Source organism: Protopterus annectens, chromosome 15.part0, assembly GCF_019279795.1.
Source record: "Protopterus annectens isolate FY-2018-M chromosome 15.part0, PAN1.0, whole genome shotgun sequence".
In the NCBI taxonomy this organism is placed as follows: Eukaryota; Metazoa; Chordata; order Ceratodontiformes; family Protopteridae; genus Protopterus; species Protopterus annectens.
Window position 1 is genome coordinate 218,477,455 of NC_056749.1, and position 25,626 is coordinate 218,503,080.

General features: G+C 41.2%; 1 protein-coding gene across 6 annotated transcripts in view; it reads left to right on the forward strand.

Annotated features, from left to right (window-relative positions):
- The window catches only part of ARHGEF9 (Cdc42 guanine nucleotide exchange factor 9), a 3,179,575-nt gene that overhangs the window by 2,754,116 nt on the left and 399,833 nt on the right, over positions 1-25,626 (forward strand). For all 6 annotated transcript variants that reach the window (XM_044057721.1, XM_044057724.1, XM_044057723.1 and 3 more), the window contains one exon: positions 4,647-4,776. In XM_044057721.1, coding sequence (XP_043913656.1) covers positions 4,647-4,776 — 130 coding nt within the window. The remainder of the gene's footprint in view (positions 1-4,646; positions 4,777-25,626) is intronic.

Genomic DNA, 25,626 nt, shown 5'->3' on the forward strand with positions numbered 1-25,626 from the left:
TTTTTATAGCAACGGAGAATGCAAGATCTCTGTTGCTGTTTAGACACTGTCTCGCTATGTTAAAGCAGTTTAACATAGTGAGACAGCTTTAAAAAAAGTAATGGTGATCTTCCTTTCTCCGTTGCTTTTTTTAAAGCTGTCTCGCTATGTTAAACTCCTTTAACATAGCGAGACACTTTGTAAAAAGCAACGGAGATCTTGCTTTCTCCGTTGTTTCCACCCACCGCTCTGATGTACTGCGTAAGCATACGCATGTGCAGTACATCAGAACTGCTGCAGACTGCCAGACAGCTGCAGAAGGGCAGCAAGGAGGCATTATACAATGCCATTATTTAAGAAAAGTAAGTATTTTTTTTCTTAAATAATGTCATTGTATAATAGCAATAACCCACTTATGGGTGTGGGTAATGCTGGATTTACCCACGGTTGTCTTTGTTTGGCCATTTGGGCTTCGCCCTCATGACCAAACCACACCAACCATGGGTAAACCCAGCATTACCCACACCCAGGCATGGGTTATTGCTGTACTAGATGATAGTAGCTGTAGAACTCCTGAATGGGAGGAGTAGGAACAATCCAAAAAAAAAAAACTACAGACCTATCAGTCTGTTAGTAATTGCAATAATGGTTGTATTGTGTTTTTTCTTGGAGTCTTATCTCTCAGAAGTCACTTGCTTGTACATGTTAGAGAAAAAAAATGATTACAAAGGACTGCCATACTCTGTTTTCGAGACCCTCTCTCTTTTCCACTGTTGTCAGACTGTGGAAATCGCATATATATATAGCCACCTAGGGTGCCACTGTAGTAGGGGGCCCTTATAGCAGTATTTATTTGTAGGTAGACCAGGATGGGGGCACTAGGTGGTATCGTGGGGGCGCCATAAAGCCATTTTGCCTAGGGCACCAGCTGACCTAAGGCTGCTCCTGCCATATATATATATATATATATATATATATATATATATATATATAACTGGGGAATTTGTGTGAAGGGCTTGTTCCCCTGTAGAAAACAATTGTTCAAACTGTGCCATTAGGACACTTGTTAATTGTAAGACTCAAAACACTCAGGATCAAGTTATCATGAGCCATCAGTTCATGGTCTGACATAATCAATACCAAGAGGACTCATAATGAGAATCTTAATGTACAGACTGGTTGCTTTCTTAGAGGGAAACAATCTCCAACACAACAACCAGTATGGGCTCATAGCTTAAAGGAGCTTTTAGACAAACATGACCCAGTTTTATGATTGGCTTACAATCAAATGTGTCAAGGAAGTACCAGCAAATGTTGTGTTCCTGGAATTCAGCCAGGTGTTTGGCTTCATCCTGAACTGGTAGATGAAAGGAAAACTGTGAGTTTTGGAGACAGGATTAAGATGAATGATGTCAGCAGTGGATGGAGAAGAGTCTTAAGAAACATTTGAAAAAAGTTTTTCAAGCAGGCTGAAAGTTGTCACTTGAGGTTCATTGCAGGAAAATTTATAGTACTGCCCCTGGGCCACAGAAGCCCAGACGTGAAATATTTTCTGGCTGGAGTTGAGCTGCTGGTGAAAGAAAAAGGAAAGATCTTGGAATCTAACCATACCCAGACTGGACTGCTGGAAGCAGCGTGAAAGGCCAAAGACAACATCCAATAGAATGATTTTATGCATTCTCAAGGAAGTAGTCTCAAGAAACAAAGAGGTCATGCTCCTATAATACTGAGCCATAAACAAGGCCATATGAGTACGTTGTGCAGTTTTGGTGGTGATATAAGGAAAAGAATATCAGCCTCCTGAACGTAGTCCAGAGGAATACCAAAGTAAAGTTATATGGGACAGTTGGAAAAGGGTATGACCATTGGAGCCAAAGCTGTTTTCAGTCCAGAAGAGACAAGATGGACATCATCATGTCATGAAGATGTAAAGATGCTGTTCTAAACAAGAAAGAATAGGGACTGAGGAACCAGATTGTAAGGATCAACTATTTCAATTTCTGAAAGTTATTCTCATATGGGGTGGACTGGCAGAATAAGTGCTGTAGAGAGGATTCACTGAGGCATTCAAGATGGCATGGGACAAATAGAGGTGTGCACTGTAGAAAAACAGAAGGAGAGAGAGAGAGAATATTTAATCTGTTAAATGAAAACATTATGAAAATAAAAAAAAATTGTTTTTTCACCATATTTTAATATTATATGCTTTTGTAGTAGAACAGAATTACTCTATGTGCCCGTCTTGTAGAGTAAAATGAGACAGTCCTGTCACTGCCACAAGAGAGGTGAGTTCATTTGGCAGGGTATGCACTGGGGAAGCTAGTATGGGGAAGGAAGGAGTGATGTAAGGCAAGTTACTCCTCTGTATAAGTGTGGGAGGGGTCAGAGTGCATGTCCAGTGAGCATGCTCAAAGTTGAAATCCCTGTTAACAAAAAGTTAATTGTTGTTGTAAAGTAAGTGTGGCCTTTGTGGATTAAATCCATCATCATAATGGGTGATACCCCCAAGATGGCTCATTGCTTGCCCTCCCTTAGACTATAGTGGATAAGTACAAAGGAAATGCAAGTAATAAAAGAAAATTCCTATAACAGCTTCCTGAATAACAGCCATACATTTGCACTTTCACCCCATTAAAATGGGAATGAATTAGAGTAGTAGTGGTTATGATAGATGCTGTATTGTGAAAAAGAAAAAACACTCCATCTCATTATATTTTAATTTCTGATATTCCAAGAATGTCTGTCATAGGAACTGTCATAGAAATGTTATTTTGTATATCAGTCTTTGTTTTATTCCAACAATTTAGGGTATGCCCACTTCATGTAAAATGTGGTATGCATAATTGAAGAGGTGTTTGTTTTTTCACTTTGATACCAGTAGTGGAAGTGGTATAAGCCACATGCTTTTTAAATAGCCTCTGAAGGCCAAGCCTGTTGTTCTCTTTCACTGATTGACCATTATCTGCACTAACTGAAAACTTCCTCATGGACTGTAGCCCTTAACCAATTATCACACCTTACCGTGTGTTCTTCCTGCGTAGCAAACCATTATCACTTCAAGGAAATAGTAAGGCCTTTAGTATTTCTGTCTACTTTGCTGGTGAAAATGAGAGTACTTATCCATTTGTTTATCTAAGTATTGCAGTCATACCTCTCAACTGTCCACATTTTCGCAGAATATCCAAATTTGTGCTTCAAAATTTGGTCTGTTACTTCTAACATTTTTGGTTTTCTTGCAATACAGTGATGATTAATTTCCCTAGATATTAACAGACATTTGAGCTTCGGACTTCATATCCTTCAGAAAATGAATGGCAACATAAAACGTTTCATTTTAGCAACTTTCTAAGTTTATAAAAATATTTCAAATTTGTCATTATTTTGGGATGTTTGTCCCCCCATTATTTTTGGCTTTGTCCAGATTTCTTGGGCTAAGAGGTTGAGTGATATAGTTGCAGTATAGCACATTCTTTTAACAAGAGCTGGATTTTCATAATTTTTGTGATTTTAGAACTTTACTAGCATCAGCAAGATGCATTCAGATGCTGGAGAGTAGTGCTAACACTAAGATTGGTAAAAGTAAAGGTATGTCAAGCATATGTCATCAAGGCACACATGAATTCCTTTCATGAGATTTGGACAGACAAAATGGTGGAACATTCACTATCAGGGGCAGGAATACAGAAATTAAGAAATTGAAAGCTTCTGAATGGTTCTTGGTTATGAACATATATCTTGGCAATATTTTAGGGAGAAGAATAGCCCTGGAATAACATTATATAGCTTTCTTCTCATGTACTTTAAAATACCCTGTGTGTCCAAAAATATTACATGGAAGTTTATTTCAGTTTCAAAGTTAACATAAGCCATGGGTGATATTGTGGCTCAATGTTTATGACCCTTTCTTAACAGATGCACAGCTCAGAGTTTGAGCCTGACCTCCAGTCACAATCTTTTTAGAGTTTGCAAATTCTCAGCATTTGCATGTGGTTCCCCTGCAGGTGATTTGGTTTTTTACTACCTCCCAGGAACATTTTGGTGGACTGCCTTAACTGAAATATATATTTTTCAATTTAACCTTGTCTTATCCATTAGGCCACTGAGGCCTGACAATGTACTACATACAGAGCATTTAACAAACTGAGCTATTGAGCCACTGCTGTAGTTGTGACCCAGTTTGCAGCAGAACAGGGTCCATCTTTATCACTGCCACTTACCCAGATAATAAATAAATAAATAAATAAAAAGTCATGGTAACTTGCAGGAGCCTTTAAGCTGCAACTGCCTGACTTCTTATATGTGTACTGGCTAGGTCAGATGTTAGGCTCTCACTCCAAATGTGTGTGTGTGTATATATATATATATATATATATATATATATATATATATATATATATATATATATATATATATCAAATGAGGTATGAGAGAGTCCTGTTGAGGTATTATTTATAATTTAACCAGCTGTTCTACTGAACATTTGATGAGCTTGGCAATTTTTAACAAGGAAGGCAGGGCTAATAGAACTTTAATACTTTTAGGTAGGCATTATTGTGAAACCTAGAAATAGCTGCAGAAAAAGTGAACAAAGATTTACAAAAGATTGACTTGATTTTCATAAGTATTTCATTGGAGCTAAAAAAATGTTGCTTTGTTGTGTTATTCAGTGACTATAGGTACGTCGCTGCAGCCCTTGCAGTCATGAGGAATGTGACTCAACAGATCAATGAACGGAAGAGAAGGCTGGAAAATATTGACAAGATTGCACAGTGGCAGGCCTCTGTCCTTGACTGGGAGGTATGGATTTTGGCTTAAAGTTAGACAGATTGCAGTGGTGTGCGTGGGAATCAACTTGATTTTTATTTTTTATTTTAAATTGTTTATTTATTTATTGCTTCTAGGCATTTATTCTGTAACTTGCCATTACTCAAAATGAATTCTACACAGAACATTTTGAAGAAGTAGTTTCCCTGATATAAAATCAATGCAACATTTACTATTCAGATTCAAATTTATGTGGAAGCATATTCTCTCAGTGTGAAGAATTACAGATGTTGTCACCCAGTTATTTGACAAAATATTAGTACTCTCATTGAATGAAATATTAGTAACAGGAACTGCTGGGGCTCAATCTTTTAATTAACTGCTGCAAAAAGCTGTAGAAGACTAGACATTTGATTATTTGCAGAAGTCAGAATAGATTAGCTGTGAGAAAATGTATGCATTTATTCGAAATTATAAGAAATTAAAACAGGAGCATATTGGAAATGTTATAAATCAATTGACACAATCCACAATCTAATTTAGCAGTAAACTACATTTGTTGTGAGAGAGCTCATGCTTTTAAGTCTTATTTGAAGATTAGACTTTGGTTTTGCAGTATAGAAAAGAAACATTAAGCAATCCACATGTAATAGGTTGTCACTTCAAATTACGACTGTATTATTGTAAAACTCGCTACCAGTAAAGGTATTTCCATTCTAGCAGTTAAATGATGTAAACTATTTTCCCATAATTCACATTTTGATCAGTTGTATACATATGTTTATGAAGGCCAAGAACAGTGTGTTATGTCCTTTATGTTTGTATGGTAAATTCCATTAGTAGTGTAGTAGTAATTCTATTTTGTAGGGGATGTAGTAAGCATTTTTATTAACCTGAATGATGTAAAGCTGTTTGTCACAGCAGGGAATAATGGATGTCTTAATTATTTAAAGAGGTTGTGAAACCAGTCATTTCTCTAATTAAAAATTGATTGTAGTTCACACTGCAAAGAATGTTGGTGTAGCAGATTGTTTAGTTTCAGTAATGTGTTATTGTGAAGCGTAATAGATGTGGTGAGATGTCCCAACACTTTGATAATGCATACAAAAAAATGTTCCTGTTGCATGTTGTACTGGAATTCTGTCACTGTGACACTGCAGAACATAAGAATGAAAGTGACAATATTTTCTTAAGTCTGAGTTTAATACAGAAAATATCACCAACCAGCATGCATATACCAACACATTTGGCACAACCTCAGCCTTGACATAAGGCAACAATATTAAAAAGGATTTATGAGAATATTTCAAAAACAGTAATGAGAAAATGTCGTCCTTTTCAATGTTGCAGTATTCTTTACACATATGGGTTGTATTCCGGCCAACAACCCAAAGTCCAGCCTGTATACAAAAGCTTAGAGCCACTGCCTGCACATGGGTCATCGCATGTAGGCACCAGAACTTTTAAGCCGCCATTTAGAAAGGTTGACTCATACGTTTGGTCTGCCATTGGATCCTGTTGGTTCATCTTACAGATTCAGATAAGTACCCCATAGGGGATTTAATATATTGTTACTGCCTTTTGTTTTGTTAATCTCATCCAGGAAGGGCAAGTGTAGATGTGGAAGCAAATTCCACATAAAGATAGCCATGAGCTGTGCTTGTTTTGCTTAGGGCGTACTCACGACCGCCAGTCCTGTTCTACTTGTCAGGCTTTCATTCCATAAACTTTGTGCAGTCGTCTGTCAGGTGTGAACTTATACTTGGAAAACCGGAGAGTCAAACATCTGGCTAGGGACACTATTGAGGGTTCCATGAGTACTTCTGAGCTGTCTGTTAAGAGGAAGGTTAGCAAGATTAGACCTGAATCCTCTTTAGCTGTGCCTGCTCATTCCGATGTACCCCTTGAGGCTGATGAAGACCCAATGGTATGAATGGACGTAGGGTCCACTCCCTTTGCAGGTACCAGGATGGAAGCCATCAGGAGTGCAGATCGTAACACGTCTGAGGCTATGCAGACATCCGGTTCAGATGACTTGGGGGAGCTATGGCTTGTAATCCTAGCAGTCTCAGGAACCACTCCAGCTTCCTTGTCCAAAGAACTACCAGAGGTTAGGCCTATGACTGACATTTCTTCACAACAGGATAGGCCTGTGAAAAAGAGGCAAAAGACTAGGCATGTTTCAGCTCCCTCTACCCCAATGTCGGATTGGGATGTTTTTTTTTCCAGGGCCTTATTAAGATTCTGATGACTTTGAGGCCTGTGACTTCACCTTCACCCTCACCAATATCGGGCCTGGCCTTTGCCTCTTCTCCAGTGCAGCTGTCTGGGTCCCAAGGCATTATTCTAGGACAGTCTGCAGAACTACAAATTCAGGACTCAGAATCTGAGGAGTTTTCATCTGCTGAGGACTCTCTAGCATATTCCACTCAAATTCCTACTCCTTTGGAATATGATTCCCCAGAGGAGGAGTCTAACGAGGGGACTTTCCCTGCTTTGGAGAAACAATAAATAAAATGAGGGATTTTTTTAAGTGGGATTCCTCACAAGTCTCAGAAGAACAGAAGAGATATGAACTCTTACACGTGGAGGCTCCTGCACCTTTAGCAGTCCCTCCAGTGCTGCCAGCCTTTTTAGATGTGTTCAAGGCTGCTTCTAAGACCCCTGACTCCCAAGCCCCTGCCCCAAAGAGACTAGACCATTTCTATAAGGTTCCTGAGGATTGCAAATTTATTTTCAATTTCCCCTCAGCTGACCCTGCTGTGGTTTCCATTACCTCATATAAGTCCTCATGGTTATCTCATTCTACCAAGTTGCTCCCTTCTGACAAGGAAAGCAAAATGTTGAAAAGGTTGGGTAAGAAGGTATATAATTCTTCCACCTTGGCTATCAGGGCAATTAATTATCAGACACACATGTACAGATATGCTCTGGCCTTACTAATTCAGGCAATCTTTCCCCATTGCCATTGCCAGATTCAGAGGCAAAATCCCTGTTCCTTTCCCTCCTACTATCCTCCTCTCAGGTAGCTAGACACTCTACAAGTGTAGCTACAATGCAGTGGAGACCTCTGCCAGAACAGCAGCTTCTGCTTCTGTTCTGAGAAGACATTCCTGGCTACATCTCCAGGCACGCCCTGATGACATCAAGGCTAAAATGCTTGATGCTCCTCTTGAGAATTCCTCATTGTTTGGAAAAGCAGCTGCAGAAATGTTTAAAGCACCGCAGGAAAAAGGCAAGGAACTTTCACCAGTTCCAAAATGTCTTAGGAATTTCCCTGCTAAGCCGTCCTTTTTTAGGAAACCTCCTCATTCCTCCATGTCTTTCCCTCTGGGACTAGACCCTGCAAGCCTTCTAGGAGGCACCCTCAGGCTAAGGCTGTTACTCCTACAGCTGCTGTTGTGGCACACACACAGCAGCCCTTTCAGCCCAGACAAAGTCCTCTCTGATGTCTTGCACCCTCTTCCAAGTCATAACCCCCTATCCCTTCACCTCTCCCTTTCACTTCCAGCTTGGAGGAAGATCGGTCAGGATTCCTGGGTGATTTCCATTATCCAGAATGAGTACTTTATGACTTGGAAGACCCTCCCTTCCTTTCAGGGAATACTTCAACCCCCCCCCCCCCGTCAACTGCATCTGTTTCCCTTGATTTTAGATCAACTCTCCAACCAAGGCATTATTCAGTATGTCCCTACAGAACAGCAGGGAAGGGGATTGTACTCCAGGATGTTTCTAGTTCAAAGGAAAGATGGCCCTTGGAGGCCTATCTTGGATCTCTCCCTATTAAACACCTTCCTGGTGGTGCCTTCTTTCAGAATGCTGTCCCTACGTACCCTGCTTTCCCTGGTACCCACTCAAGCCTTCTTAGCTTCTCTGGACCTCAGGGTTGCACATCTGCATATTCCTATACATCCTCTCTTCAGAAGACTTTTTCATTTCTCAGTGGGTTCTTTACACTTTCAATTTACTGCCTTGCCCTTTGGTCTTTCTACTGCTCCAAGGGTATTCACAAAGTGCCATAGACCCAGCCATTGCATACTTAAGGCTGAAAAGACTTCAAGTCTACCCATACTTGGATGATCTGCTGTTTCTGGCCAGCTGCCCAGACCTCTTAAACCAGCATCTGAACCTAGCCATCCCTTTTCTGCAGACACTGGGTTTCACAATCAATCTCAAAAAATCCTCTCTTATACTAAGTCAGAATCTTATATTCCTGGGGTGCAGGTTTCACACAGATGTGATGACGTTTTATCTCCCTTTGGAAAAAGCAGCCTATCTCAGGGCATTCATGGAACCTCTTCTGCCACTCCCTTCTGTCGCAGCCGGGAGTTTCTGAGACTGCTGGGGTTCATGGCCTCTACTATTCCCATGCTTCCCTTTGCAAAGTTACACATGAGAAAGTTCCAGTGGTTTCTAAAGACAGTTTGGTCCCAGCATGCTCATCCAGTAGATGTCATGATCCCACTTCTTCCCTGCCTGAAAGCAGAGTTAGGTTGATGGATGCAGCAACTCAATCAGAACCCTGGCCTACCTCTTCAGGTTCCTCAACCAACACAACAACTCTTCACAGAAGCCTCAAACTTGTGGTGGGGAGCAACTTTTGCTTCCAGGAAGGTTCAGGGTCTGTGATCCTCTTCTCAAAGGAAGAAACATGTCAAAATCAGGGTAATGAGGGCCTTACTGTTAGCCTTACAGACCTTTCACCCTCTATTCTTGCCAGGACCCCTACAGATTCTTACAGACAATATCATGGTTCTTTGGTAGATAAACAAGCAGGGGGGCCAAAAAATCCCATCTCCTCTGTCACTTGGCCATCAAAGCTTGGGAATTGGCTGCCTTATACAAGGTAACTCTGCAAGCTGTGTACCTTCCCTCAACTCAGAACTTGGTGGCAGACGCATTAAGCAGGTCCATGGCACAACCTCATGAGTGGATGCTCCACAGGGATGTATTCCTGGACCTAGTTCACCAGTGGGGTATTCCAGAACAGGACCTATTTGCCTCCAGTATGAACAGACAGCTTCCTCATTTTTGTGCCAGGGCTTCTCATCCTCAAGTGTGGAGGGTAGATGCTCTGTCTTTCTCATGGAAGGGGATGTTTCTTTATGCATTCAGCCCCTTCCCCTTAATTCAGAAAGTCCTATTGAAAATCCAGCAGGACAAACCCAAAATCTTGTTAGTGACTCCCTTTTGGCCAAGACAGCACTGGTTTTCTCTTCTGCAATTAGCCAAGGGTCATCACTACAAGTTACCTCACCGGCTGGACCTACTCACTCAGGACAAAAGATCATTGATTCACCCACATCTGCTGTCTCTACAGCTGACGCTTTAGGTGATCAACTTTTGATCCCTTTCAGGCACCTATTCTCCAAGAACATGCTAAGGGTTTTGCAGGAGGCCAGGAAACCCACTACTAGAAAATCTTATATTTTCAAGTGGAGAAGATTTTCCATTAGGTGCCAAAAAAGGAAAGTGGATGCATTTGGTGCAGACATTCCTAAGCATGACTGCTGAATCATACACCAATGCACTGTATGAGCACATACACAAATGCATGGATCTCACCATACCAAATAGAACCAAGATGCTTTCCTCCAAAAAAAGAAAGCCAATCTGGTGGTCCCCAGCCATCAATAAACTCTACAACAGAAGGAAGAAACTGTTGCAGAAAAAAATAAAGTCACAAGACTGGAAAAAACTCCCTTACCAGACTCAACAAAATTTGAGATCCCTTATCAAATCCTCTAAACCCGGCTATGAAGGTAGAATTGCGGCTGACACTAAAAACAACCACAATGCCTTCTATAGCTATATCAAGAACCTCGAAGGCAATACCCAGATTTGCTCCGAGTTAATGCACAATGCTACCTCCTATACCAAGCCAACAGATATTGCCAACATACTGGCTGACAGATTCAGTGCCAGCTTTACTCCCCCCCCCCCAAAGGCCCTATCACAATACCAAAAGAAAGCCTGCTACCCACAATTTCTGCAGCACAGGTAAAAGCTGCATGTTCCAAAGCCAAGAATACAGCATCCATCGGACCTCATAATATCCCCAGCTGCATCATACGTGAACTGCTAAACAAACTGGCACCACACCTGTGTGCCCTGATCAATCATAGCCTTACCTCAGGCTTTGTCCCTTATGAATGGCTCACTGCTACAGTCATCCCTCTCCACAAAGGGGGAGCAACTACAGACCCAGGGAACTACTGCCCCGTTAGTCTGATGAGTCTGGTATGCAAAGCTATGGAGCGCATCATCATGGACCGGCTCAACAAAGATATAATCAATCTACAAACTGTTGACCCCACACACAGTTTGGCTTCATCAAGGGGAGATCCTGCCTGCTGATCCTGGTTGACTTTGAGCAAGTCATCAAGGCTGTGGAGGAGGGTAAGGCAGTGCATACAGCCTGCCTCGACCTGGCCAAGGCCGTTGATTCCATTCCCCAATCAGGTATCACTGATAAGCTCACTGAACTAGGCATCAATTTTTATATCACTAGGTGGGTTGCAAATTGGCTCACAGACAGGACCCACAAAGTGAAAGTTGCAGACTCCAAGTCAAGACTGTCGACCAGTCATGAGTGGAGACCCACAGAGCTCGGTCCTGGGCCCTTTCCTGTTTGGCATCTACTTCTCAGAAGTCCAGGCCAACACAGAGGGACTCTGACTGACCAAGTTTGCTGATGACTGCAAGCTTGGAGTCATTATCAACTCCCTAAGTGATAAGACATCCTATAAAAGGGCTTCTCTGAGACCAGTAGCTGGTGTCGGAACCATGGCCTTAAGCTTAATGCCAAAAAATGTGTTATCATTCCCTTTGGAAATAACTCAGCTCCCATGAATTACCACATCAATGGGAGCCCACTAAACACTCAAGGGGCCATAAGAGATCTGGGCACCCAGGTCGATAACCACCTCACCTTCAACCACCATGTTGCCACTGTGATCAGAAAGTCCTTCTACGTGGCACATCTTATAACCAAAGGGTTTGTATCCAGAAAGAAAGAGGTCATCATCCCTCTCTACTCATCCCTCATTAGACCAATCATCGAATATAACACCCCGTTTGGCATGTACCTGACCAGACACCTACAACAGCTAGAGAGGGCACAAAAGTATCTCACAAAAAGCATCCTAGGCCTTAAACACATGTCCTAGATGGAGAGACTCAAGAAACTTCAGCTGTTCTCAGTCTCTTATCGTCTACTCAGAAGTGATCTCTGCTTGACTTACAAAGCCATGTCCGACCCAGCCCTACTTGAAATGCTTCACCTAAAGAAATCCCAATTCCCACATGCTCCAAATACCACCAACTCACTACCACAATCAACAGAACATGATGGAGGGACAGGTTCATCTCCCAAAGGCTGCCCATACTCTGGAATAAGCTTCCCATTCATGTCAAGCAGAGCACCTCACTGCCTCTCTTCAAGAGAAATCTCGACAAGTGGATGGGTAACAGAAAGTTCACTCCAGGGATCACTCCAGTTGCCCTACTGGATAAGAGGCACTGTGAACTAATATTGGGTGGCACAGTGTCAGGGAAAATTTTTTTGGGCTAGGATTGTAAAGGCTCAAGAGCCATTAGCCTAGTGCACACCTATGAACCTGTGTGAGTTAATCAGTAGTGGTCTTGCTTACTCCTCAGTTAAAGTCCATTGCTCTGCTTTGTCTGCCTGCTTGCATCTGACTTCTCCCCTAGTTTCCAGGCTGGAAGTCAAGCTTTTTCTAAAAGGCACCCTACACTTAAGACCCCCCAGGAAACCAGTCCTCCTCCTTGGGATCTCAACTATGTGCTAGAAAAACTTACCCAGACCCCTTCTGAACAAGCAGCTTCAGCTTCCATAAAGTTTTGCACATGGAACACAATGCTTCATGTGGCCTTAACATCAGCCAGAAGGGTTTCTGAGATTCAAGTTTTAATGGCTATGCCTCCCTTTTTGGTCTTCCATAAGGATAGGGTATCCTTGAGAACTAGCCCTACTTTTATGCCAAATATTGTGAATGAGTTGTCACTTAATCAGTTTATTCAACTGCCTACCTTCTTCCCTTCTCCTCAATCCTCCAGTGAGAGTATTTTGCAGACTTTAGATGTGCATAGACAAGTCATATTTTACATTGACAAGACAAAGTCTATCAGGAAGACTGACCAACTCTTTGTGTCATTTCATCCCAGGGCACTGGGCTTGCCTGTGTCCAAAAAACTATATCTTCATGGATTTCTAAGGCTATTCTGTTTTGTTATGAATTCCATGGAAAGTCCTTGTCAGCATCTGTTCCACTAGGTCAGATGCATCCTCAGGGGCCTTCTTCATGGGTTTAGATGTCTTTTCCATCTCGGAAGCAGCCACCTGGTCTTCTGTTCACACCTTTACTAAACATTACAAATTGGACACTGTTTCTAGATCCAGAGCAGGATTTGCTAGGGGAACTCTGCATGGATTCCTGGAAATTGCTTCCTCTTAGTTCCCCTTCTCTATCCACCTCCATGGGTCCCCCTTTTAGCTCTTGCACTCTCCCATATGTAAAGAATACTGCAACATTGAATAGAAGGGCATATAATAGTTGTGTAAAATCTTACTATAACCATAGATGTCCTTATGCTCTATGTTGCATTATTCTGTCCCTCCCACCTTCCCCCCTGCAACTTGCTGTTTCCTAGGATGATCCTTCTAGGCTCCTCTTGGTTTTTCCTCAAGTAGCTTTCTTATTCTAAAGATGGTATGTGTGGATGTCCCTTTTATGGCTGCTGATGTCTGTGCATACGTGCAACATCCCACATAGAGGCTGTGGCTCTAAGCTTTTGTATACAGGCCAGCCGTCAGGTCATTGGGTGGAATACAACCCATATGTACAAAACACTGCAACATAGAAGAGAAGGACAACTATGGTTATGGTAAGATTTTACATAACTATTCTTTATGGCACCAGTGAAGAACATAAAATGGTAAAATGTGGGGCCTGTAAGTATTGTAAACATATCCATGAAGGAATATATGTAACAGTGACTAATCATGACAGGACACTAAGATTTCCAAGTTCTTCTTTTTTGTAAAAGTGCTTTAATGGTATATTTAGCCAGCTACCTGTCCTGTGAAGCATTTTACATATGCAAAATGGAGAGGCAACTGTGGCAGAGAATTTATCAGCATGTATATGATATTTAAAGCAAGGAAGATAGAACCACCCTTTACAAATGAAAATGTAAATTGTAGTTTTGTAATAGACAAATATAAAAGTCTCCTAGAGGGAATAACTGGGAGGACACACTAACAATGGCAACTACTCTTAAACGCAGCTAATCCACTGAGGTTAAATGAACACATTTAAATTGCTTAGGTTAAGAACTGTAAAGTCATAACCTATATGTAATAAATACTTGTTATTTATCATGTTAATGAAAAAACTTTTTAAACACTTTTAAAGCAGTACATTTTTAACATACATAATCCCTTGAATTAGTCTGTTTTTTGTAACCGTTTTGGCAACAGACAGGATTTTAGAACACGCTGTTTTCATTTTGTGTATAGAAATGCCTTTTAATGTATTTAAACTAATCGCATGTTTTTTGACATTAAAAAGCTTTAAAGGGCATTGACCCACTATACACTGATTTGTACGCCATGTGCCTCATTCTTTGAAAAGAGGAGATAGATGATTGCAATGACAGGTTATGAGGAAGTCTTTATAAAAGTTGTTGCAACAGAGATTTTTACTCTTATTCATAACTAATAACAGTAATTGGTTCCTTTATCATGAGACTTGCTTTACTGGTGTGGATACTTTGTTTTTAATATGTCTTCCAAAACCAGTGTGTGTTTAACTACTTTTTATTATTGCAAGTTTGGATGAATAATGTATTTGCTTATAAATTTCAAATATAAACTGAGAAATATGTTTGAAAAGCTGTGTAAATGGAATGCATGTGCATGCATGCTGAAGTCAAGCAGGCTATGACTTAAAAGAGAATGAACTGTTTAGTGTCGCTGTGTTGAAAAGAATTTCATTGCATGATACATCGTGATTACATTCCAAACTCAGGAAAAGGAGAAGCTTGTTAAGCACCTGAAGCCCTGTTATGATCAGGTCTTGTGCTAGGGATTAACAGCAGATAGCGTTGGCAAGCAAAGACCAGTGCTAGAAGGTAAAACAGCTTTGGAAAGTGTTAGATTAAAAAAATGTGTTGTAGAATGAAGTGTCTAGCAACTTTTAAAGTGCTTGTTCTTCAGAAGAAATCTTTCTTTCTACTTGCTGTATATTTTGCATTGCCCACTATTTTACTGGCTTTCAAAGACTTTGAAAACTAATAAAACCCTTTGTGGTCCTTCATGTTTTTTCCTGTAACATGGACTACCTATTATTAGACATCAATGGTCCTAACCCTTATTAATCTTTTTAACAGGGATGCCAAAATTCACCTCCTGAGCTTTGTTGAGTATGGTAGAAAGGCCACTTTATTTTTTTCATTTAAATTCATTTTTCTGGGCCTTTGTATTTACTATTTACCCACTGTTTATCCTCTTCAAATAGCAATTTCCCTCATGGAAGGTGAGAGTTGGAGAAGAGATATCATCTAGTAGCTAGAGCAAGAATTATTTTTATTAATGTAAGGGACAATTTAACTTGGATGGGAGAGAATAGCCCTACTCCCATGAGGGTGGTGCTGTGTGCATCTGATAATATGATGCATTAAAATGCTTAATATCTACCTGATGGTCCTGTAATCGGTGATCCAGATGGCTACAAGGGCCTCACTCCTGAGGTTGCCCTAGACATTGTTGCAGCAGTTGTAAAATCCCACAGTCATGCCCTGTGAAAGGATAGCCAGCATGTCAGGTTCATCCTTTCCCTCAATGAATAGCTTGGCCAGTGGCAAGACTCGCTACTCAATCCAGATCTCCTGTGTCACATGCATGGCTCCAGTGTGACAAGACCCACTACTCAGTCCAGATCTCCTGTGTAACATGCATGGCTCCAGTGTGACAAGACCCACTATTCAGTCCAGATCTTCTGTGTCACCTACATGGCTCTACTGTGACAAGATCCGCTACTCAGTCCAGATCTCCTGTGTCACATACATGGCTCCACTGTGACAATACCCACTACTCAGTCCAGTTCTCCTGTGTCACATACATGGCTCCACTGTGACAAGATCTGCTACTCAGTCCATATCTCCTGTGTCACATTCATGGCTCCACTGTGACAAGATCTGCTACTCAGTCCAGATCTCCTGAATCACATACATGGCTCCACTGTGACAGAACACACTATTCAGTCCAGATCTCCTGTGTCACATACATGACTCCATTGTGAAAAGACCTGCTACTCAGTCCAGATCTCCTGTGTCACATACATGGCTGCACTGTGACAAGACCCGCTACTTGACCCAGATCTCCAGTGTCATATACATGGCTCCATTCCTCTGTCTACAAAAAAGTTCGTTTATCTTATATACATTTGGCCATATTTTACACGTCTTTGGCTAGTGTTATAGATACATTGTTGATAAGAAGTTGCTGGTGGTAAACAGCTTCATGGCTGAGATTCCAACAATGTTTCTCTTCCGTGAGGAATTTGCTCACCAGGCTGATATTCTACTGCATCAAGAAATGTGTATGCTGTTGCAGTGATCGCATCTGTTCTATATTTTGGACTATGTGCTGTTTGCTGAGGACACCTTTGCATGATTTGTATGAAGTAGAAGCTCCAATCTGTTGAGTTGGTTGAAGGACATTCTAGCTGTGAATTTGAAATTTAAGATTATATTGCATTGTGATACTAATGTCAGGTTTAAACTCTCTGCAGATTGTTGCGATATCCTGAGTGGCTAATGGCACCTATGTCTTGTCATACTAATGCAGACTAATGGTTAAAGGCCTCTTCTGCTTATGTTGCCTATGTATACATGAGTACTGTAGATTTATAAATATTCATTTTGTCCTATCTGAAAATAATCCAAAGCTAAGATGTCATTAGATCTTCTAGATCTGCTGTTGTGATTAGTACTCTGCAAGAAATGTATTGTTGATTGCTTATTTGAGGCACACGTACAGTTTTACTGTTTATTTGATTTATTTTGTTTTCCCTCTTGAATTGTGTGCATCATATCTATCAACTCTCCAGATTTTCGCAGACTGTCCTTATTTTTACCTCATATTTTTGGTGTGTTTCTCATAAAATTTGTGATTTTCTGGCAAATCACTGAAGATTGACGTCAGTAAATAATGACATTCATTTGAGTTTTAGACTTCATATCCTTCAGAAAATCCAGCCTTACATGAATCATATTACTCTAGCAACTTTCTAAGTTTATAAGAACAATATTTAAAATCTGTCCCTATTTTTGGGCCTTTGTCCCCCCCATTATTTTAGGCTTTGTCCAGATGTCTTGCTCTAAGCGGTTGAGAGGTATGTTTGTGGCACGGTTTACTTTTTCACATTTCTGTTAAATTGCTGACTGGAGTATCTTTTTGTTTGGAAGTAACTCCATTTGCTGTAGTGAAAGGTTTGCTAGGATTTTGTCAATTATTTAAGCGGGTGTCATTGCTTGTTGTGGCGATTTAGTGTTTTGCACTGCAATGTTGTGACTGTATCTGCGGTCACTTCATGGAAAGTTACTGCTGTTCTGTGGCAGCCTTATGACATCACCAGTTCTTTTTCACATGTCTTACTATCTAACATTACTTTCTTTGCATGTTACTGCACTTGTGTTGATTTATAGCCCCCATGTGTGATTTTAGTTGAGACAAGTGCAGTTTGTTGAACTTTGTTGTGAGGGGAAATGATTTATCTTTTATGTTATGATTTATTATGCATATACCTGTTCTTCATATGTTACTGTTCAGTTTCTTCCAAATTCTTTATGTTGATTTTCTGTTCAGAGTTTGCATTTGCAATGTTTCCATCTGCAACACTGATACAGGGGTACCAGTTTCCTAACCAAGGATAATGCATATCTAAGGGAATATTTTCCTTTCCAAGAATCTGGGTGATTATATTGCATTGGTTCATAGGTTCATACTAGGCTATCTGCCCTAGGGCATTTATAAGCCTAGCCAGAGTGTGTTTGGCTTTCTCCACCCATTTTAAATTAATTTTGCTATGCCCTTTTTCGAGGTTAGTATACTGTGCCTCTGTCTAACAGTGACACACAAGTGATACCCGGGGTAAACCTACGATCTCCCATCCACTCATCAAGATTCCTCTTGAAGAGAGTCAATAAGGGACTCTGCCTAAGCTGGACTGGGATTTTATTCCAGAGTGAAGGGATCCTCTGGGTTATGAATCTGTCCCTCCAGCATGTCCTATTTATTTCAGTGCTGAGGTTCAAGTCTCTCGAGTGCGTAGCTCGATGGGATTTGGATTTTCTGAGGTGTAGCATGTCCATTAATTCCGGGTTGGGCATGGCTTTATACGTCAGGCACAGATCGCCTCTGAGCAGGCGGTATGCCACTGAGTAGAGCTGGAGTTTCTTTAACCGGGCAGCATATGGCATCTGTTTGAGCCCTTTGATCCTCTTGGTGAGGTACTTTTGGGATCTTTTCAGTTGCTGCAGGTGTCTGGTAAGGTACATCCCCAAAAGGGGCATTGTACTCAATTATGGGCCTGATGAGGGATGAGTAAAGAGGCACGATGACCTCCCCTGATCTAGATGTGAATCCCTTCATGATTAGGTGGGCTATATAAAATGGTTTTCTAACCACTTTGGCCACATGGTTGTCAAATGAGAGATTGCTATCAACTTGGGTCCCCAGGTCCCTAATTACTTCTTCTCTACTTAATGGATTACCACCTATGTGGTAATTTGTGGGCATTTTGCTTTTGCCAAAGGGGATGACTATACACTTTTTGGCATTTAGCTTGAGGCCATGGCTCTGGCACCAGTTGTCTGTTTCTATGAGGCCCTTTTGGAGGATGCTTGTGTTGGCTGGAGAGTCGATTATGGCGCCCAGTTTGCAGTCATCTGCGAACTTGGTCAGCCCCAGTCCTTCCATGTTGGCCTGTACCTCCGAGAAATATATATACCGAACAAGAGAGGTCCCAGGACTGAGCCTTGTGGGATGCCACTTGTAACTGGTTTGGAGTCCGACATGGCTCCAGCAATTCTAACCATGTGGGTTCTGTCCTTGAGCCAGTTTGCAACCCATCTAGTGACATAGGGGTTTATATTTAAGCTGGTGAGCTTATCTATAATGCCCGAGTGGGGTATTGTATCGAAGGCTTTTGCGAGGTCCAGGTAGGCTGTGTGGACCACCTTCCCCTTGTCAATGGCCTTGGTGACTGTTTCAAAGAAATCGACCAGGTTTAAGAGGCAGGATCTGCCCTTAACAAAACCGAACTGGGTAGGATCCAGTGTCTGTAGGTCCCCAATATCTTTATTTATGAGGTCCATGATGATCCTTTCCATAGCTTTGCAGACCAAGCTAGTCAGGCTTATATGATAATAATATAATTATGATAGTTTCCAGGATCCGTTGAGACAACATCTTTGTGGAGAGGGACCACTGTTGCTGTACACCACTCTTTGGGTACATATCCTGTAGTAAGGCTGAGATTGAACAGTAGTTTTATGTTTGGGTTTAGCTCTTCTTGGAGTTCATGTAGGACGCAGCCCGGGACACTGTCTGGTCCTACTGATGCTGTGTGTTATGCTTTGGAGAGGGCGGCTCTTACCTGAGCATCTGAGATGTCAGGGGGGCAGCACTCTGCTGGGATAGATATTTGCCCTTTTGGTGGGGAGGGGGGGGGAGTTTGCATTGAACCTGTCAGCTAGGATGTTGGCAATGTCTGTGGGTTCGGTGTATTTTTTGTCATTTTGGACTAATTCTGAGCATATCTGGGAATTCCCACCCAGGTTCCTAACATAACTAAAGAAAGCCTTGTGATTATCCTTAGTGTCCTGTGCAATTTTTCTCTTGAAGCTGGCCTTAGACGATTTTGAGTGCCTGTAGTTTTTTGCTAATACTGATCAGAGATGCCTTCCCTTTTTGGGATTTTGCTCTATCATGTAGTAGCTTCCTCCTTCTATTGTATAGTTTGTTTATGGCTGGGGTCCACCAGACAGGACATCTGCCTTTGGAGGATTGGGTCTTGGTTTTATTTGGGATTGCATGATCCGTGCATTCCTGAAAGTGTTCATAGAATGCATTTATAAAGGATTCTGCTGTCTGGGCCATATTTTACACAGGCCCAGGGGCTTTGAAGGATTCCACCTCAGTTTTGAGGAGTGTGAAATTTGCTTTAGAGAAGTTTTTCACTGTGGTTTTCTGTGCGGGGGGTGGGGTCGGGATGTGAATATCCAGTGAGATTAGTTTATGGTCTGATCTTACCAGTGAGGGATACACTTCTGGTCTGGAGCATAGAGTCCCCATGTTGGTGATGATCAGGTCCAGTATGTTTTCCCATCTTGTAGGAGTGGTAACAAGTTGTTCCATAGCATTTGAGTTTATAAATTCTAGGAACCTTTGGGCTAGGGTGTTGGAGCTAGATTAATGCTCCCAGTCAATGTTTGGGTAGTTGAAGTCGCCCAATATAATGGTGTTTGGAGAGACCTTCATATTTTCCAGTGTTTTCAGGAAGGCCGAGTGGGGTTCCTGGGTTTGGAAGGGTGGTCTGTAGCAGGCTATAAACTGGAAGGCAGTTTTACCCACTGTTAGTTGCACATGGATAGTCTCTGATGCTTCGTGCTGTGCCACCAACCTGGAGGTGTGGGTATCTTTGACGAATATTGACACTCCCCCTCCTTTTGTGGTTCGGTCCAAGTTTTGGGGCCGAAAAGCATGTTATGAGGTATAACCTGGTAGTGCTGGGGTGCTCTCGGGGAGCCTTGAACCAGGTTTCTGTTACTGCACAGATATCAATGTTCTCCATGCTAAGCAGAGTTTTGAGTGTGTGCATCTTGAGGTTTAGACTTCTGGCATTGAGTAGCATTACTCTTAGTTTCTTATCCCTTGTGATACCTATGGAGGTGGGTTTGTCTTTTGAGCCTTGCCTAAACAAGGCACTATGGGGGTAGCAAGAGCCTTTGCCAATATCCGAAAGCCCAGGGGTGACAGGTGCAAGCCGTCCCTAGCGAAGCATTGTGGCTTGTCGAGCATGTCATCCCAGGCTGACAGACATTGGATACCATTTGAATGACACCAATACTTAAGCCAATTGTTGAAATTGATCATCTTGTCTTCATATTGTGGCATCATTCTTGGTGAGGGTAAGATGCTACTCAAGGTCAGGGTCATACCGGCCTGGGCTACATGCTCAGAGAGCTCCTCTATGTCTCTTTTCATGTAGTCCAGGGAGGTACGTCTCAGGTCATTCACACCAGCATGGACAATGACTGAGTCATATTTGTACTTGCCTTGGAGTGACCTGAGTGCTTGTGTTATGTGGCGGATCCTAGCGCCCTACAGGCAGCTCACCATGACCTTCTCCTTGTTCAACCTGGTGAGCGGGATGTCAGTGTACCTGATGATAGAGTCACCTATTACAAGTGTATCAGGTGTGTTGTTTAGCCTTAAGGGCTGTGACTGTTCGGCACACTGGCTTTGTGAGCTATGTGTTGCATGTGTTTTGTTTTGGGGTAGCAGTTGCTTGGGTGTCTGCTTTGGAGGTCTCTGCTGCTTAGGCAGATTTTTATTTAGAGCCTCCGAGTACGTTTTTGTGTGTTTATGTGTTTGGTTTGCTGTCGTGGTAGGTCTATGTGAGACTGGAATTGTAGTGAGTGTGGTTTCCTTCTCCTCCTGACTGGTTACGCCAGTACTGAGCTGAGAGAGCTTAGCCTCCAGTTTGGCTATATGGTTGCATCTCTCACATGTGTTGGAATTTGTTGGGAGGAGGAGAGGGTTGTCTGTGTACATGAGGCAGTTGTAACATTGCCTCAAGATTCCCAGATTCACCAGCTGGACCGGAGAGGAGATTGACAACTGACCTTTGGACATGCTAGAATAGTATTGGGAATTCCTTTATAATTGAAAAAAGGGCCAACGGGGAACAAGGTACTCAAGGGGAGTTTGTGAGGGTGTAGTGCTTTTAATTTTTTAGTGCTGACTTAGCGAGCAAGTGCCAGGTAACTTAAATGCAATGTGTTACAGGTAACTTAAATGCAAAAATGACACAGTAACTTTTTTTCAAGTGAAACAAGGAAATAAGTACAGTAAGCAATGCAGATATCACTAGGGATCCACAGAAGTGCTGAAAAGCCGCATTTTAGGTGGAATTAGTGTTTCAGGGAAATAACAAGCAAACAAACAACAAGCATACAAACAAAGCTAGATTCAGCAGGCCTGGATCTAGTCTATGCTACAGCAAACAAGGTGTACCAATTTCAGTAAGAAACAGTTCAAATATGCAGACACTATAAGCCTTTAACCAGAAATTCCCAGCTCAGAAGGGCAGAGTCCAGCCTCTCCTCCCACAAGAGTGCAGACCATGAACCTTCTTAATGTAAAATAACTGGCCTGAAGCCCAAGTGCTTAAACCAGAACTAATACACTTTTAGAATAACAGACACTGAGCCCTCAATCAGCAGTTCCCAACTTAGAAGGATGTAAGCTACCTGTCCTGCCACCACAGTGCAGGCCACAAACCTTCCTAATGGTCTGAAGCCCAAGTGCTTAATCCAAAAGACTTAGAATGATAGCTACAATTTAATCAAGTTACTACCAAGCAGTAATAAATACAATTGAATACTTTAAAGAATGTCTGGATTAGTGCTCAAGTTATACAAACAAAGCTAGATTCAGCAGGCCTGGATGTAGTCTATGCTACAGCAAACAAGGTGTACCAATTTCAGTAAGAAGCAGTTCAAATATGCAGGCACTATAAGCCTTTAACCAGAAATTCCCAGCTCAGAAGGGCAGAGTCCAGCCTCTCCTCCCACAAGAGTGCAGACCACGAACCCTCAATGTAAAATAACTGTCCTGAAGCCCAATTGCTTAAACCAGAATTAATACACTTTTAGAATAACAGACACTGAGTCCTCAATCAGCAGTTCCCAACTTAGAAGGATGTAAGCTACATGTTCTGCCACTACAGTGCAGACCACAAACCTTCTTAATGTAAAACAACTGGTCTGAAGCCCAAGTGCTTAAACTAAAAGGCTTAGAATGAGTTACACCAAGCAGTAATAAATACAATTGAGTACTTTTAAGATGACACAAAAGCAAAATAAAGTAGGAAGAAACACAAATACAGTAAAAGCAGATATATTTTTTTTTAAGTGGAAAGAAAGGAAAGAGAGAAAGGAGTAGCAGAAACTAAGCTGATTGGCCTTCTCAAATGTTCTCCCTGTACTGGGTAGAATGAGGTAATGACACTAGACTGGGAGGAGGGTCCCAGATTAAATTTACACTAGGGGCGGGCAACTGCAAAGCCACCAACTATAAAAACACAATACCAACAGAGAGGGAGGGTGGGAAAAAAACTGCAAAAATGTTTTTCAGAGCTGAAAAGCAGCAGTGAGCCTTTAAATGAAAGTTTTAAACAGCTAAAGGAGCCTGTAGAAAAAAGAGTTTAACTGCAACAAGTTAACAGAAACAAACAACCCAACAGATGCTTAATAAAAGTGGACAATTTCCAGTTAATACCTCACACACAGTGAAACTAGCTAGAAAAATACACAGTACACAAAGTGCTATAAATAACAAAGAAATAAAGAACAAAATAAACAAAAGACAGGATACTTAATGTTATATATTATAGCTCTGAGTTTCCTCAGTGTCTTTCCTTCGATCAGCTCAGTGTGAAATGACAGAACACTCACAACTGAACTTCTTAGGTAACAGAAAGTTGAAACTTGAGACAGCTTTTAAGAAAGAAAGAAATCTCTAAAGAACCAATGAGGTGCTTAGTCTAAGCTGTAGTCCAGGTGACCTCAGTCAGTCAATGACCTCAAACAATTCTCTCTCACTGAAATGCCTGATGGCTTTGGCTAAACCAAGATGTCCCTGAATATGTGCTCAGACACTCAGCCTCTGCAAACACTAGGCCCAAATACAAGACTGAATATGGAAATGCTACAAATATCCCCAGTACCTAGAACAAACTGCAGAAATGTTTCTCAGAGCTGAAAAGCAGCAGTGAGCCTTTAAATGAAAGTTTTAAACAGCTAAAGGAGCCTCTAGAAAAAAGAGTTTAACTGCAACAAGTTATCAGAAACAAACAACCCAACAGATGCTTAATAAAAGAGGCGGCTGGTGACTTCAAATCAAAGGGGGGCTGCAGGAGACAGCTGAATGGGTGGGGTCAATGGGAAGGGGTGCGGCCAACTAGAAAGGTGAGGAGCTATGCTCAAAACCACAAAAACTAAATATACTGCCCTGGGTGCCAAACCGTCATTATGAGAGTCCAATCAAGACAAAAGGAAGTGTAAAAGAAAAAAAATATTTCAATGCATTGGCTGCATGACAGCTTAATATCTAGATGGAAACAAAAAAGGTTGTGTGGCATGAAAAAATAAATTACTTTTTTTTAAATACATTAATGGAATGCCAGTCAAAATCAAGTATAAGAAAAACAAGCAGCACTCAACTCAAACCACTTCTTGCACTGCAGTTCTACTATAATTTATATTCAGCTTTATTAAAGTACCAAGTAACATGCTGAAAGTGGAAATCTCTGATGCCCCCACTTGTAAAAATGTCCCTTATCCAAAAAAAGACCTGCTGCCTGACATTTACTTGTTTCATAGGGAAAACATGATCAAAGTAAAAAATGAAAAGCAAACACAAAATAAGCTCAAGATACATTGCTTAAAAGGATTACTGTACAGGTTATGGACCCCACTAAAAGGATTACTGTACAGGTTATGGACCACATGATTGGCATTCTGTTTACGGGTAAAGCCTGCAGAGATGACAAAGTCTCCAAGTGTAATGAGACTCTTAAAATAATGTAATCCTGTCCTTTATTACAAATACTGGCATATGCATTTCAATACCCAAGGCTTATACATTATCTAGTTAAGTATTCTCTACATGGCAACAGAAAGGCTTTCAATGTTGGCAATTCTTTAACAGTATGCTTATTAAAGCTTACTTGCATCTTGCAATCTCAGCCAAGCTTACCTAATGGTCATTAGAGTATTGCTATTTAAACACAGAGCAACAGGCACTTTGAGTAATAAGCATAAATCAACAGTACAAAAAATATGACAGAAACCAGACGATTCTGTAAAAATCAAGGACAGATGAAAAGCCACTCTAATACTTGTGTCTATCTTGGATGGGGGGGATACTCTGCACATTTACACTGCATAACTACTCCTTGCCTTGCTTCGACACATCCAGAGTCACTACATGGGGCAGTTGGGTGCAACAAGTATGTCACAGTTTGAAATGTCTCTGGCTGACTTGTGATGGCCCTGACACATTTGTCATACCTCTCAACCTCAATGCAAGAAATCTGGACAAAGGCATACAAAGAAATGGAACAAAGGCCCCAAAATAAGGACAGTTTTTAAAATATTGCTCTTATAAACTTAGAAAGATAATAGAGGTCTTGCATTAGTATGAATTTTCTGAATGGTATGAAATCTGAACTCAAATGCCTGTCATTATTTTCTAACTTCAGTCTTTAATGATTTGTCACTAATTTGCCAAAAAAACACAATTTTATGAAAAATGGACCAAAAATGTGATGTAAAAATATAAAATAGCAACACAATACAACTGGGAACCTGTCAAAGAAGGGATACTTTAACATTAGTACTGCTAACTTGAGCAGCTGACAAAATAAAAGAATCTACATGCATTTCTGAAATAAAAGTAATCTAACTGATTATTACAGTTATTTCTTAATTATAAACCCTCCATGTTTTATTCCAAAATTGCTATTTTGCGGAGGGATCATTAGGGGAAGAGCAACATTTTGAGTCAAA